The sequence below is a fragment of the Phoenix dactylifera genome, chromosome 15 (assembly GCF_051530095.1).
Source record: "Phoenix dactylifera cultivar Ajwa chromosome 15, Ajwa_hap1_PhDact_Kaust_v1.1, whole genome shotgun sequence".
In the NCBI taxonomy this organism is placed as follows: Eukaryota; Viridiplantae; Streptophyta; class Magnoliopsida; order Arecales; family Arecaceae; genus Phoenix; species Phoenix dactylifera.
Genome location: NC_143204.1, coordinates 22,822,052 through 22,837,047, shown reverse-complemented (window position 1 = coordinate 22,837,047; position 14,996 = coordinate 22,822,052). Strand labels below are relative to the sequence as shown.

Genomic DNA, 14,996 nt, shown 5'->3' with positions numbered 1-14,996 from the left:
TTGTGAAGCTTGTTCGAAGTATTGTGAATGCATGGACGTTTTGATCTGGGTAGTTCTATCTCTTCGGGTGTCATACTAGCACTAGCACATCGGATCCCATCCATCTCTTCTTTTTGGCTAGCAACAAGCTCCATCTCTTCTTCTTGGCTTGCAACAAGCTAGGTCATGACATGGATGTAGCATCAATACAATAGAGAATATGGAACAAGTAACAAAAAACAAAAAAAAAATACAACAAGCCTACCCAAAAAAATAGTACAAAATAGAGAGAGATTGAAATAGATACAAGAAAAATCTATATATATAACAAAAATACAAAATGTGGACAGTTAATATTTTTTAAGTGATCCAATTGAGCTAGGCATCGAAATAAATCATAAGTGATTCTTACCTTGCATTCTATTGAGCAAAAGAGATCGTCCGTTTTCAACTCCCAATTGCATGTCTTGCAACACCCCTTTAGGCTTAAGCCAGTATGTTTCTTGGTTTGCCGACTATCAAGATGAAAAATTTTCTTTTTATTTATATTAAATTCTTTAATACCTGATGCATCTAAAAGTTTATTAATGTCACCAACTTCAATTGCAGAATGTCCTGATGCCCTCCTTACCTATATCACAAGTGTTAATTCTATGTAAGAGGTAAGAATACTATCGTTACAATAAAATAAAATAAATATAATGACCAATATTTTGGAAAAGAATAATTTACTTACTTGAAGGATCAGGTGATCGCTATGTTTAATATCTTCCTTATAACATTGGTAGCAAAAGGGAGGCCCATGCAATTTGTACAGTAATAATTGAGCAAATAGCATTTAGAAACTCCATGCATTGGGCAGGGACCATGGAACTTTGTCTTCACAAAAGGTGCCAGCCAAGAAAGATGTGCGGCGGTGTTCGAAGGAATCATGCTCGCAGGCCCGTCATCCTAACTCTTTCTCTCTTTCTGTCTTCCTCCCTCTTCAACAAGCTCAGCAAATTTATAGTTGTGGTTCGGATGCATGTATTATGGAATTATCCCAGCAGGAGTCGGACTTAGGACTCCAAGTCCTATTCCGACTGGAATTCGTATTCTTCGGACGAGAAGTGCTTTAGGAGCTGCGTGGATCGCGATCGGACGGTCGACGTCGCGAAAGATCCCCACGAGCAGCTGCAAGGCATCGACGAGAGTGGCAAGAGAGGACGGTGAGCCCCACCGGCGGAGAGGCGGCGCCAGCCCGCGAGCAAGAGGGGAGTACGAGGAGGAGCAGGTCCATGTTCCTCTCCGATCTACCCATCTTCAGGTATACCTGGCTTTGGTTTTCGCTTTGTGTAGTTTGCCAACCTACTCGTTCTAACCAACAGACAGGAGCCGTTATAGAAGGAAAACCTGTTGTAACGGTTGTTGCTTCTTTGGCTTATAAAGAATCTGAAATCCTTTATCTAGCTGCTGCAGTAGAGAAAAAACATCACATCATATTGCAGAGGCTATTATAACCAAAGCAGAGCTGCAGAGTTACTGAATTTGGAACTCTCTAGCACAACAACACAGTTGATAGAACCTGATTTTCGTACCTTAGAAATTTTGGTGGTTCTTTGGTTGCTGTTGATACACATTAGGTCCATGATCTTTTTAAAGTAAAGCAAAACACTCTGAATTGATGGATCTAGAGAATCAGGTAGCATGACTGTCATCTATAATGACATCCATGATGCAGAATCTACAGGGAATAGGTATATCTAAATAACAAGCTCATATACACATACGCCAGTTCTGAATGGTTTGATAGTGCGAATTGTATTCATGTCAGCCAATTCAACAAGTTTTTCCCCTTCCTTCTTTTAGTTTAGTAGCTTTTCCTTTGTTGGGGGCCACTTAATTTTTCTGATTCTTGATAAATTTACAAGTTATAGAAGATCCTTGGCTTCAAGATCTTTGCAAAATGCATAATTTAATTGTTAGAGCTGTATCTGTCATTCTTTTTGGGTACGTAACAGGCTTGAACAAGTTCCGTAAGTAGCCTAGCTTGGAGAATATCTAGTTTGAATAGGTATTGCCCGTTCCTTTGTTGCAGAATCTGACGGCCTTGAAGATGAAGAGTGATAGTCATCTTCTTTCATCAGTGCTTGGTGAGTTAACTGAAGCTCCTGCCAATTTCGTCATCTTCGCCTCATGTTTGGATACAAGAAACCACCTACTCTTGCATGAAATTTTACTTATTTTTCTTTGCATGCGGAAGTTTGGGAAGAATTCATTGCATCAATTAATTTTCCATGCTAAATCTTCCAATGAGCATTTTTATGAGAATCATACTAATGTAGATGTTCCAATAGAAAGTATTTGCAATTTCTTGATTTATGTGAGTGTCATTTCCTCTTTATCATGATTGGAAAAGAACTTCACTAAATTATTCTTAATTTGATTCGAAACTTCCTTCACGGACAGATAGTTGATGCTCTACACCTTATTCAAGCAACATGGCAAAGGTTAACTAGAATTTAGCATGGGCTATGGTATATAAACTTCACTAATATTAAAAGTTCCGGTATCGGACCCTGGACCGAAACCTTACATTTAGGTCAGTACTGTACATATGTTGTTGGAATCATTACAACTTCTGTATCATGTGTTGGTAAAGGGGTAGATTGAGCCCATGTATCATACTGGTATTATACCTAGTTGGCATTGTACATTCCATATCGACTGGTACATGTTAATACAAAAAATCTTGTTTTGATCATCCCCTAAAGTTAGAATTTAATTGGTTAAAGTAGAAAAGGAAAGAAACTAATTTGAACAACAGTGACACTATGTTGACAATTGTTCCATAGGAGGCTTGAAGGCGTTCAGCTTCATCTTCATTGTCAGCATTTCACTATTTCTAAAGCTTCTTGTGTCATTTATAGAGGGAACCACATATGTCCACAAAATTTGGACAATGGATAGATCAGATACAGAGTCCATGACTCCATGTATATAATTCTACATGGTTGTTAAAGGATATTGGTTGAGAATTTTTCTAGCGTGCCTGGTTCTTGGGGTTATATCTGGAGACCCCAAACTACATCCACTAATGCATTTCGGATTTAGAAGATGTTATTAATATACAAATGTTGGAACAGAGAAGGGGAAATTCAAAGCATGCCAAACTAAAAGTATATTTGCCTTGTGCTTTTGGAATCTCATGTTTGTAAAATGTAATCTATGTTTTATGTTTGTCTTGCCTTAGTTCCTTTCCCCTCTATCTTGATCTTCTTTCGTTCCTTTTGTATGAAGGTTCTTTTTTTTCATTCTTCTCTTGCTCATTTTTATTCAATTGAATCCTAACTTACCTATTAAACAAAGAATCTTGTGAAACAATATACTTAGGAGTGCTTTTTGGAAGTTGCATAGTCTGAAGGAGACAAGTTTCTTTAGCTAGATCTTGCTAGCACTGGAACATATAAGTGCATTTGTTTGGATGAATAATGCATGCAAGTCCTTCAGCAGTTGATGGAGGTAGAAGAAGTTGAATATGGATTTTTAGAAACATTTGAGTTTCTATTCTTGTTTCTTTTTGACTCATCTGATTTATTTATTTATTTATTTATTTTTTTTGGGGGGGGGGGGGGGGGGGGGGGAGGTTGGGTAGGTTATGAGAGTTTATGGTCATCTATTTATCAAGCATATCTTTTTGACAAATTTCTAAACTAGGGTCCTCAAATACAGCAGATTGTTGGGGTGGGCATTGGAAACTTGGGTGTAAGGAGTCATTAGCAGGTTGTTTGAGAGCTGAAAGATGTTAAAGCATGTAGGGTAAACCTCTATCAAGAATTATTTTAGTTTTTCATTTCTTAGGTTTGTCCTTACCTAGGTTTCGATCAAACTTAGCTAGGTGAATAAGGATTCTTCAAATGCTCTGATACTGAAAATCTATAAATTTTAACATGTTATATATAAGAGTTCTTCTAGATTTGAAAGGAAGGGCCAAACAATGATGGGAGTGAACAAAACTCTGTTGGTCACTTGTAGAATTTGGATATGGCTAGTTTGACATTCTTATAAATACCACTAGTTGAATGCTACAAAGATCCGAAAAGTACAAGTAAGCTACAATTTCATCCTTATAAAACTTTTTAATTAAATAATATTAAGTTATTAAATAATTTAAAAGTTTTTAACAAGTTCGCACACCGAAAGCACAGTACAACTGATTAACAATGGTGAGCTCTGTATCCGGTGGCCACCCTATAGTGGCCAACCAAACCAAACTTAGCTCATACATGGAGACAAGCAACCTGGGAGGACACACTCAGAGATTAACAATGTACAAAGAGAGCCCCACATCAACCTTCGAAGTCGTTCTTCACCCACTGCCCATACTTGTTCTTCATCTTCTCATCCAGCGCCCTTGCCTTGACGTCTGCCATGGCTGCAGCATTTGCCATTGCCTCCTCCTGCACCCGAGCCATCCTTCGGCTCCTCTTCCTTGCAATCACCTCCCTTTCGGCCTCCACCTCCTCATACTCCTTCGCCCACCACCTCTGTATGATGCATGCTGAGACCAGCACTGCCGACTGCACCATGAACATCCCCAGTAGCATCCCTTCCTCTATTTTAATCAGCACCTGCTGCTCCCTCAGGCTCCTCGCTGAAGACAGCAACCGGAGGCTTGGGTCGGGCCGGAGAAAGAGCGAAAGGAAGCCCAGCGCCTGCCCTATGGAGGAAGAAAGGATGATGGAGATGTGGGTGACGAAACAAAGGTGGGTCAGTTGGGAGCAGAATCCCAGGAGGGAGGAGAGGAGGGTGGTGGCAGAGACTATGAACAGGGCCCAGCCAAAAGTAGTTGGGGGAAACCTTAAGAGGATGACGGGGGCAAAGGAGGCTGAGGAGATGAAGAAGAGGCAGAGATTTAGAGCTGAGAGGATGAGATGAGGGAGCGTGGAGGAGCTTCTAAGTTTGGTGGAGGAGGCCATCATTTTTTCAAATTGTTTTCGTTTCTCTGATGTTGGTGCTGGAGATCTGGAATTGTTTAAATAGAGTGGTATGTGACCGTTGGAGCCCTTAGCTAACGGCTAGGTTGGGAGGTGGAGCCCATAATTTTCATCCTCTTGCTTGCCTTTCTCCGTGTTCGAGGGTTATGATTGCTGTTAGCATCTTTTGTCCTCGTTATATCAAAAACATTTGAAAAAATTAGGCACCAACCGCTGTAATAAAAAAAGAATCAAGCAGGCCACCAAACTTTAGTTTGAGTGATTACTTAAGATGGGGATGAGGTTAGATTTTGCAGGGTGTCAACCCCTGTTTCGACCCCCATTGCTCATACGGGATCTGAGCTTCAGCTCGGTTTGGGGGGGATGGTGCAGAATAGGGGGATAGAAGACTCAGAACTCCTCCCCAGTCTTTGAAAGGAGGAAGCAAGCGGTGTTAGCAGATTTAATTCTTAGATTCCTACTCTGCTATCTGGCTTCTGCATTCAAAACAATGGTAAACTGGAACTTGAATTGCATCAGTATAACAGCAGTAACAATTTTTAAATCAATATATTTAATCTTTTTAAATCAATATTTTAGTGTGCACAGGTTTTAGTTCAACAAAGTGAGTTTATGATTACGACATTACTTTTCTAAGAGGATCCATCATTTTCCATCTTAACAACTGATACAGTCGTTTAAAACAGTCATTTCTTCGTTTCGCAAAATTAAGCCGGACCGGATTGTGCAGCACTTAGGTTAAATCAATTTAAAAAGAAAAATGAATATGAACGACTCTCTTTTCAGAAAGGGCTTTTTGGATGAATACCTTTCTAAATATTAAATTTTACATAAATATCCTTCCAAAATTGATATATACATATATATCCTCATAAAACACTTGTTTTGCTATTCTACCCTTTCTTATCCTTATTTTTGCATATATGCTAGCACCATCTAATGCCGTTAAAAAAATTAGCGGTTTCAAATTAAAATGACTAAAATACTTTTAATGGATAGATGTGCAATAAGAAACATTTATAAGGCGATTGTGATGGAGATAAAAAAGTAATTTTAAAATTTTATTTTATTTTTAATAAAAATAAGTATGGTTTCTATTAACGGTGTTAGAAGAATCGTTATATTAGGGGCATTTGTGCAAAAATAGTATTTTATGAGGGTGCAGAAATAAATATAAATTTGAAGAGGGTATTCATGCAAATTTGAGTATTTAGAAAGATATTCATGCAAAAAATCCTTTCAAAAAAAATAAAAATGTCCCAATCTTTTAAAACCCAATTGCAACTTTTTTCTAATATTTAAATTTTTTTTTGATTTCGATTTTGATTTCAATTTCAATTCCGACATCAATCCTAAACCAAATGCATCCTAAATGTAAGGGAAAACAATTGATTTGTTTGCTTTTTGAAAAATATGAGACCCATGAGCCATCAGCCCTAATTTGCTGGCAACAATGGAGGCCCTTTTTAAAAGAAAACAAACTGGCGAATGGTACCAGTTCGGTTAATGGATGCAGCAATTATAGATCTTCATACAAATATAATAACGAACTAAAAATGCACCATGCAAAGCAAAAATGGCAAGTAGAGCGTAGATAGCAGGAAAACTACTCCCATAGTTTATATCAAATGATTGAATGATTCCAACCAACCAATTGTCAACAAGAAAGGTTATAGAATAACTTGTGCTCATTTATTTGACCATCGCATGCTTGCTTTGTTTTTTCAGCATTCCGGGGCTGAAACAAATTGCACCATCATCTTTTCGAAAAAGGAAAAGGCAAAAAAGATTACAACTCAACATGGGAGAACAATTAGATTAAGTGGCATTTTTAAAACTCTGAGAAATTGAAGGCTATCACCATCTCCTCCATTGCTCTCATTTTACGCACCTATGGACTACAGTAAAAAAAACTCCAGCCTCCATAAAGAAACAACTTGACACTCATGGCTCCCCAACTATAGAAAGCATCAGATGATTCTATACAACGAGCATTACTCATCGCGATTCCTGCTATGAGACTTGCAAGGCATGATAATTGCTAGAAAGAACAGTCTTTAGTTGAGATCAAAATATTATCATTTGCCCAACAATTACTGAACCAGACAACTAGACAAGTAGAGAGGAAGTGAGCCTTTATGTGATGTTGAGGTGAATGGTCATGGCACAGAAGAAGGTTACGTAATCTAAACAAATGGTGACAACGAGCCATTTGGAGTTAAAATTTGGGATAGTTTTGTCAGCAGAGAACACTAGTCAGTATTTATATTAAGAGTCTGAAGTCCCGAAACTTATTGCCATTTCAAGACAGGGACCTTTATGTATTTAAAACAGTAAACGTCACATTGACGTAAAACAATATAATCAGCGCGCGCGCGCGCGCGCACACAAAAAAAAAATCAACTGCAGAAATGGCTAAAAGAGGCAAATCACAGCAAGATCCAGTACAATGCAGTTGGAAGAGGAGGAAAACGAGAGGAGCAAAGAGAAAAAGGTTGATAGGATACTAGTTCTTACTAATTTATGCCTTGTAGGGGGTACTATTGTCATACGTGGTAGTTATCTTCTCTTCGTTACTATTATATTTTAAGTAGTGCCACCCCTCCTCTCACGTCCTAGATAGTAGTAAGATTGGTGTAACTACTCAGTTTTGATACTTGTTCTTGTTGATTTACTATGCGGACCTCTATTGTTATACATGACATCATCTACCTTTCAGTACTCTTATTTTCTAGATATACTACCATTCCATCACGTATTGAGTAGTGATAACTTCTAGTTAGCTACCTCTTGACTTCCACTCCATAAAAGACCTCTTCCTAGGCCGATAGCCCTCACTCTCCTCAGTTTATATCATGTTATTGGACCTACACCTTTAGTGTATTGGCCTTTAAATCATAGTTGTTGGTCTAGATATGGCGTAAACAAGCCCTTCACATCCCATCAGTCAACGACCAGGAGGATAATGAGATGTATCTGACACCCTACACATCAACCTATTTTTCGACTTGGAACTAATTCTACTTAGATGATTTAACGAAAAGCTAACGGAGATCTTGCAAACCCATCAATCACTTCATTTACTATGGAGGTTGATAAGTTCGCCTCTTAAGAAAGGTGAACTTGAGCGACAAATATGGACCATGGAGGATTTGGTAGAGGTGAGACTCAAACTTGAGCAGCAAATAGAAACCATGCAGAATCTGGTGATGGTAAGACCCATCGTCATGCTTGCCCCTTAGCCTATAGGTATGGTGGATGTAGTTGATTTGGAGGTGAAGGTACCTAATATAGCCGATGTCCTCTAGCTCTTTGATTTGGAGGAACATAGGCCATTACCTAGTTAGTGGGTTACTCCCTCGTATGTAGATTTAGCGTGCTGAAAAAGTGGTGGTACCCACTAGGGTGGCTATCCGTAACCTTCGGAATAGGGATAAGCTGCACGATAGGTGGATTGAGTTGCTGCCCTCCATCTGTCATCCAAAGGGGATGACTAGTTTTAATAGCAAGGAGCAAATGACATTTTTTTCTAAAAACCATCTGCAAACCGGAATGGTCATTACCTATCTTTAAAATTCTGAAGTGAGCACCTATTTCGGAAATTTAAAGATGGACATAAAATAAGAAGTGTGGATAACACAACATTGATAAGGCTAATACATCCACCGCCCATAGAGAGTAACTTATCCTTCCACGATGCAAGTCTTCTACTGCTTTTCTCAATCAAAGGCATCCAACATTGCTTTGGTAGCTTCTTGTGATACAGAGGTAGACCCAGGTAGTTGAGAGGCAAGCTTCCTTTATTACAGTTCATCATTATGGCAAAATCTGAAGCCCCGATCACATCCATATTGATGCAGATGACTGAGCTTTTTGTGGAAATTGATTTTGAATCCAGCGGCATTCTCAAAAGCAAGAAAAAGAGCTTTAACTACTAAAATACTCTTCTTTTTCCTCGTACAGAAGAGAAGGAAGTCATCAGCAAAGTGCAAACTTTTAACATTGTGGAAGCATGGTAAATCCCCAATACCTTCAATCAACCTAATGGACCCTGCCTGTTTTAATGACTTAGAAAGGACGTCCGTGACAAGGATGAAGAGGGTCGGGGAGAGAGTATCACCTTGTCTCAGTCCTTGCTTGCACTTGATCCACCTGCCAGGTACACCATTCACAAGCAGAGCATCCAAGACCAAGGAAAGGAGGGATTAAAAAAAAATAACCTACATCGGCAGGGAACCTCTATCAAGCATCAAGAAAACAGGAAGTCTCAATTGACCTTGTTGAAGACCTTCTCAAAGTCTAGCTTACAAAGTATTCCAGGATGCCTAGTTCCGTTGCAGTAAGACAGCTAAGAAACATGCACCATGAGAAATAATGAAAACATGCGCTTCTTTCCCTCTTTATTCTTTCATGACACCTTACCAAATCTAAGAAAAACAGAAGAATCTAAGGCTCTATTCATGAAAAAGAAAATGAAGAAATAAAAAATCCATGGCTATGCTGTATCTTTCTTCTTCCATTCCCTTTGTTTTATAGCTATTTTAAGGTTTTAAGCTATAAAGAGCAGCAACAAGATTTCTGCGTTCGCTTGATTTACTTTTCATAAGTACGAGGTTAAAATGGTAACGAGACAGAGGACTTTATTGGAGGTTGTTTATAACAAGAAAGATAAGACAAAGGATAGGATTAAACGATATGGTTCCAAAGACTGAAGTCTACTTTTTTAACAAATACATCGGATTAAGAAAAAGGCATATACTGACAATTTTCACTCACCCAACAGCTTGTCATAAACAATCGTCTTACTCATATAGATAGATCCAAGACTTCGAGTCATCATTCATTGCCACCCACTCTTAAACATCACTGGACCAAGTAAATTATCTGTATGAATTGGCCAGGCTGATAGTTTCTATAGACTTGAGGATTACCTTGCCAAGATTCCTACTAACAATAATCAAGAAAATAGATAAAAAGCATAGCACGATGTTGTTCTAACTAGAACCATGTTATTGTCTCTATGTTTAGAATAACATGCAAGTTGGTGGCTACCTTCATCATGGTTGTCTTGATCCAACTGGTTGGAATAAAGAACCAAATGTGATCTAAGCCTTCACTTGACAGGTCACCCACTCTGTCCTTCCAACCTTTGAGCCACATCCCTGTGAGACCTCCTAGATCTCATCCTACATTATTGATAAGCTCTACTGAGTTTGGCATAGCCCAAATACTAGAGATAGTAGACAGAGGTTGTTTGACATAAGCTCTTCATCAACAAATTGATTGCGACGGTGAAGGTCTATGCCATAATTAACCTCCTGTCATTGACTTTTATGACTTTTATTCACCCTTTCCCAAACTTTGGAACATCGCCTCCCTTCTTATCTTGTCTCATCTACGTTCCTAGATAATTATTGGAATTGGAGTTTGTCATTTTCTGTTGCCCATGGCTTATAACTTGGAAACGTAGTAGGAACAAGGATTGAATCTATGGAATAAGTAAAGACATTTGCATGTAATAGACACCAAACAGACTTCCAAACAGCGTAACAATTAGCAACCCTTTAAACTTGGAAGGTAGTTTTTCATAGCAAAGACAACTTGTCTTCCAACCAGCCTTAGCTCAGCTCGTTGGGCACTTCACTCCCCTTGGAAGAGGTCAAAAGGTTCAAATGGTGTACCTACCCATTTATTTTGAAAAAAATGAAAAAAAAGGTTAAGTTCGTTTTGTATTTTATGCTGTAATGCTTATTTCTGTCGTCTACTTCTGCCTGCATCTAAAAATCATTTTTTAAAGCTTATTTTGTATTTTATGTTGTAATGCTTATTTCTGTCATGTACTTCAGCCTGCATCTAAATCTACTTTCCTGAGGCTGACAAAAAAAAGAAGAAGAGATTTATCCCAAGCGTGAGCCCACACGGCAAATTCTCTACGAGATAGAACTAACAGGAAAGAGAAACAACAAAAATTGGATTGCTGCAGAGATTTCAGCACTGAACCATATGTGCTAGTGTTTATCAAAAATACATGATCTTAATCTTATCTTTGTATCTTTTTGTGCTATTCCTGAGTCCCTATTCCTTTCTCGACATCGAAACTAGCAACCTTGACCGTAGTATAGATTGAGATGACATGTTTATGTGCAACAAAGATGGAAGAAAATGGTAGGAAGAGCTATCTGCAAATGCATTGAAAGCTAGGAAGAGAGGGTATGGTTAAATCTTGGGCGTATATCAAACAAAGATTCATTTATAGTTTATTCTATTTCTTGTTGGGAGGTGAAGATCCAATATAACATGCATGCTGATTTTAAATATTAAATTTAATACACTTTCTCTACCTAAGGACAATGTTTCGACAAAATGGAAAACAATTCATAAAGCCGTCTAAATAGTAGGGATATTGTTTGTTGGCTACGCTTATAGTTATAGGTGGCCTTACTCCACAGTTAAGACGCCAAAGATCCATCCAAAGTTCACTGTTCATTCAGATGCGGTGATAACCCTTCACACAAAAAGAAAAATACTGAAAATATCAGTGGCTTCCAAAGCTTGATGATACATGGTGCCCACAAGGACTTGTAGTGTGCCTAAGATTCATTCACAGTTTCATTACAATGTGTTCTCGCTAACCACCAAAATCAAAATCAACTACGTTTGTTGCTTAAAACTGAGGGAAATCTTGCAGCATGCAACTTCGCACTTAGCCAACCAGAACATTATACATACATGCACAGCATCTGCCTAAAGACAGATGTCGATATTCTATAGGTCAAATCTGTGGCATCTACAAGATATTCAATCCAAAACCAATAGATCACTATCCTACAACCTCATACGTCTTATGTTGTCATTAGGATCCCAATTATTCACATTTATAATGCAGAGCGGAACAAGTATTGCATACCAACTAACAACCAACAGCCATCACTCTCACCCCCAAGTAAACATGCAGGAAAGTACAAAAAGGCACAGTCCGACCTCCAATCACAACACCAACCACAGCCATAAAATATATCAATCCCACCGCCCGTCCTACGACTCCTACCGTCTCCTCCCTATTGCTTAAGCCTCCAATCACAGAACAAACCAAAATTACCAACAACGCATTCCCAATGTGTTCATCCCCCTTTCCCACTCCCTCTTAAGTCTTAATCCAATCCCCTCAAGTTTCTCACCCTCCTTGAGCAAAAAATACTCTCCCTCTCCCTCTCCCTCTCCCTGTCTCTCATATATTCCTGTTGTCTTGCCATTCTGATACCCAAGTCTTCTTTATAAATGAACATCCAAAGCAGGACCATACTTTTTCCCTATCCCAAACAATTTTGAAGTCTATAAAGTCAAATCCCTGAACCTCCTTCCACCTCTCCCAACTCCTAAAGCTAATATCCTGTTCCCCTTGATCCGTTCCCACTTTCTGAACTCAAAGAGCCCTTTGAAAGCGTAAACTTTCATTTTGTGTAATCTCTCTCTCTCTCAAAACACTCTCAAGCCTAATAGCTTGAAGCCTAAACCTGCTTTCGTATCATATTAGTCTCTCTAGATCACCATGATCTTTGAGGAGGGACCAGACTTCAACCTCACAACCCACGACCACAACCTCCTAGATTGGTCGGAGGACTCCATCTCCTACATCCCTTCCTTCCTCGATGACCCCTACACCCTCCCCGATGCCATTGCCGGCTGCGAATGCTGGCCTCAGGACCAAGAAGAAGCCAACCTCATCCACAGTCCCCCGTCCACCACCCCCGTAGTCGCCCCTCCCACCACCAGCCCTCCATCGCTCCCCCAACCTGAATTCTCCAAGAAACGGAAGCTACCCACCAGTTCAACCACCCTCGACAAGGCGGCAGCTCACCAGAACCGGAGGAGGACGGTCGCTGACTCTGGCGACGAGGACGATGGGGTGTCTGAGGAAGACGGCGAGATCACCAGGAAGCAGGGGAATGGGAGGAAGGGAGAGAGGAAGGGGAATGGAGGGAATTCCGGCAGTGGGAATAAGGAGGTGAGATGGGCCGAGCATTTGCTTAACCCCTGCGCCACCGCCATCGAGGCGGCCAACCTCTCGAGGGTCTACCATTTATTATACGTTCTCCAGGAGCTCGCCTGCACCTCCGGCGATGCCAACCACCGCCTTGCCGCTTACGGCCTACGCGCCCTCACCCGCCACCTCTCCTCCGCCGGGATCGCGGCGGCGGCGGCGGGCGTCCCCGGCCAGGGAGGTGGCCCAGCTGACGATTCCCCGTCCTTCGCTTCGACGGAGCCGAAGCTCTTCCGGTCGGCTCTCATCAAGTTCCACGAGGTCAGCCCCTGGTTCGCGCTCCCCAACTCCCTCGCCAACGCATCCATCCTCCAAGCCGTAACCCTAGATTCTTCCAACCAGCGGCCGCGGCCCCTCCACGTGGTGGACGTCGGCGTCTCCCACGGGATTCAGTGGCCAACACTCCTCGATGCGCTGAGTCGCCGCCCAGGCGGCGCCCCCGCCCTCGTCCGCATCACCGTCGCCGGCGCCGCCGCCCCGCCTGGGCCCTTCTCGGCGGCGCCGCCGGGGTACGACTTCTCCTCCCACCTCCTCCGCTACGCCAATTCCATTGACCTCAACCTCCGGATCGACCGCGCCGACACCCTCGCGCCACGTTCCCTGTCTCTCGCCCGCCGCGAGACCCTGGTGGTCTGCGCCCAGTTCCGGGTGGGCCACGGCGGGCCGGAAGACCGGACAGCGTTCCTCCGGTCGGTGAGGGAACTAAACCCCGACCTAGTGGTGCTGGGCGAGGTCGACGGCGCCGGCGAGAGCGATGACAGATTCCCGGCGGAGTTCGGAAGGAGGGCGGAGTTGTTGTGGAAGTTCCTGGACTCGACGAGCGCGGCGTTCAAGGGGAGGGACTGCGCGGAGCGGCGGGTGGTGGAAGGGGAGGCGGCGAGGGTTTTGGAGTGGGGGGCGGCGGCGGCAGAGGGGTGTGAGAGGTGGCGGGAGAGGATGGTCGGGCTAGGGTTCCGGGAGGAACGGTTCGGGGAGGAGGCGGTGGAGGCGGGGCGGGCGCTGCTGAGGAAGTACGACGGCAACTGGGAGACGAGGATGGCGGGGGCAGCAGTGGGGCTCGGGTGGAAGGGCCAGCGCGTCTCCTTCTGTTCCCTGTGGAAGCCCCACACCAGAAGCCAGTGAGAGGAGGCTTCGGTGTAACGCCGTAACGGCCGTGATGGGGCTCCTCGAGTTTTCACATGATCCACGGCATCACTGCCGTCCGCTCGGTGGCTCTTGGTCATGTGATATGACGCCGGCGAAGAGGAGAACTGAATCTAATCTCCGTGTAGTACGCGATTAGTAGGATGTAAGTTTGCCTTTCTGGGGGAGGTAACTACAATCAGCTTTGGTGGAAGCGCAGTGTGATGACTGATGAGTAACATCAAGCCATATTAGCATAGATTGTCAGTGTGATGCGTGCAAGAGAATGTTATCACATGATCCGCGACATCGCTGCCATCCACTCGGTGTCGTCTTTCTTGCGTGTGAGATGACACTGGCGAAGAGGAGACCTGAATCTGATCTACCTTTGTGTGGTACAAAGATAAATAAAAAAATAAAAATCTTAGTTTTGCATATCTAGAGTAGCATTTAATACAAACCGTATGAGGCTTTGATCGATAAACTTTTTTTTCTGTCATATTAGCAGTATAAAAAAAAATAATGCTTTTTAGAAAATTAGTGAAGCAAAAGAATTGGGCTCCATTTCTGTTGAGGACTAGCGTCGAACTGCATCTATTACTTGACCTTTAGGATTTAGGGTCCTAGTAGGGCGGACTAGACTTTTTTATGACAATCCAATGATGGTAGCATTACCTCTAGCCTACTGCTGCCGGAACAAGTAAATGAATCACTAAGCTACTCTCAAGCCACCTTGGACCTTAGATAGATGGTTATTTATAATTGTCTAGTATTTATGCGCCAACTCATTCCTATAATAAGAGCTAAAATTAGTTGCAAGCCTTACAGGTTGAGTTATTAATTACACTAGTAATCGATGCTATTGCTCGGCCTGGTGA

General features: G+C 41.9%; 2 protein-coding genes across 2 annotated transcripts; one reads left to right on the top strand and one right to left on the bottom strand.

Annotated features, from left to right (window-relative positions):
- Nucleotides 1-4,152: 4,152 nt before the first annotated feature.
- LOC103716289 (Putative membrane lipoprotein) lies at nt 4,153-4,979 on the bottom strand. Its single transcript, XM_008804229.6, has one exon. It carries the CDS (start codon nt 4,938-4,940, stop codon nt 4,308-4,310), a length of 633 nt encoding a protein of 210 aa, XP_008802451.3. The 5' UTR covers nt 4,941-4,979; the 3' UTR covers nt 4,153-4,307.
- Nucleotides 4,980-11,917: 6,938 nt separating this feature from the next.
- Nucleotides 11,918-14,991, top strand: LOC103716290 (protein NODULATION SIGNALING PATHWAY 1-like). The gene has a single exon (XM_008804230.6). The coding sequence runs from the start codon at nt 12,505-12,507 to the stop codon at nt 14,116-14,118; it is 1,614 nt and encodes a 537-aa protein (XP_008802452.3). The 5' UTR covers nt 11,918-12,504; the 3' UTR covers nt 14,119-14,991.
- Nucleotides 14,992-14,996: the final 5 nt, after the last annotated feature.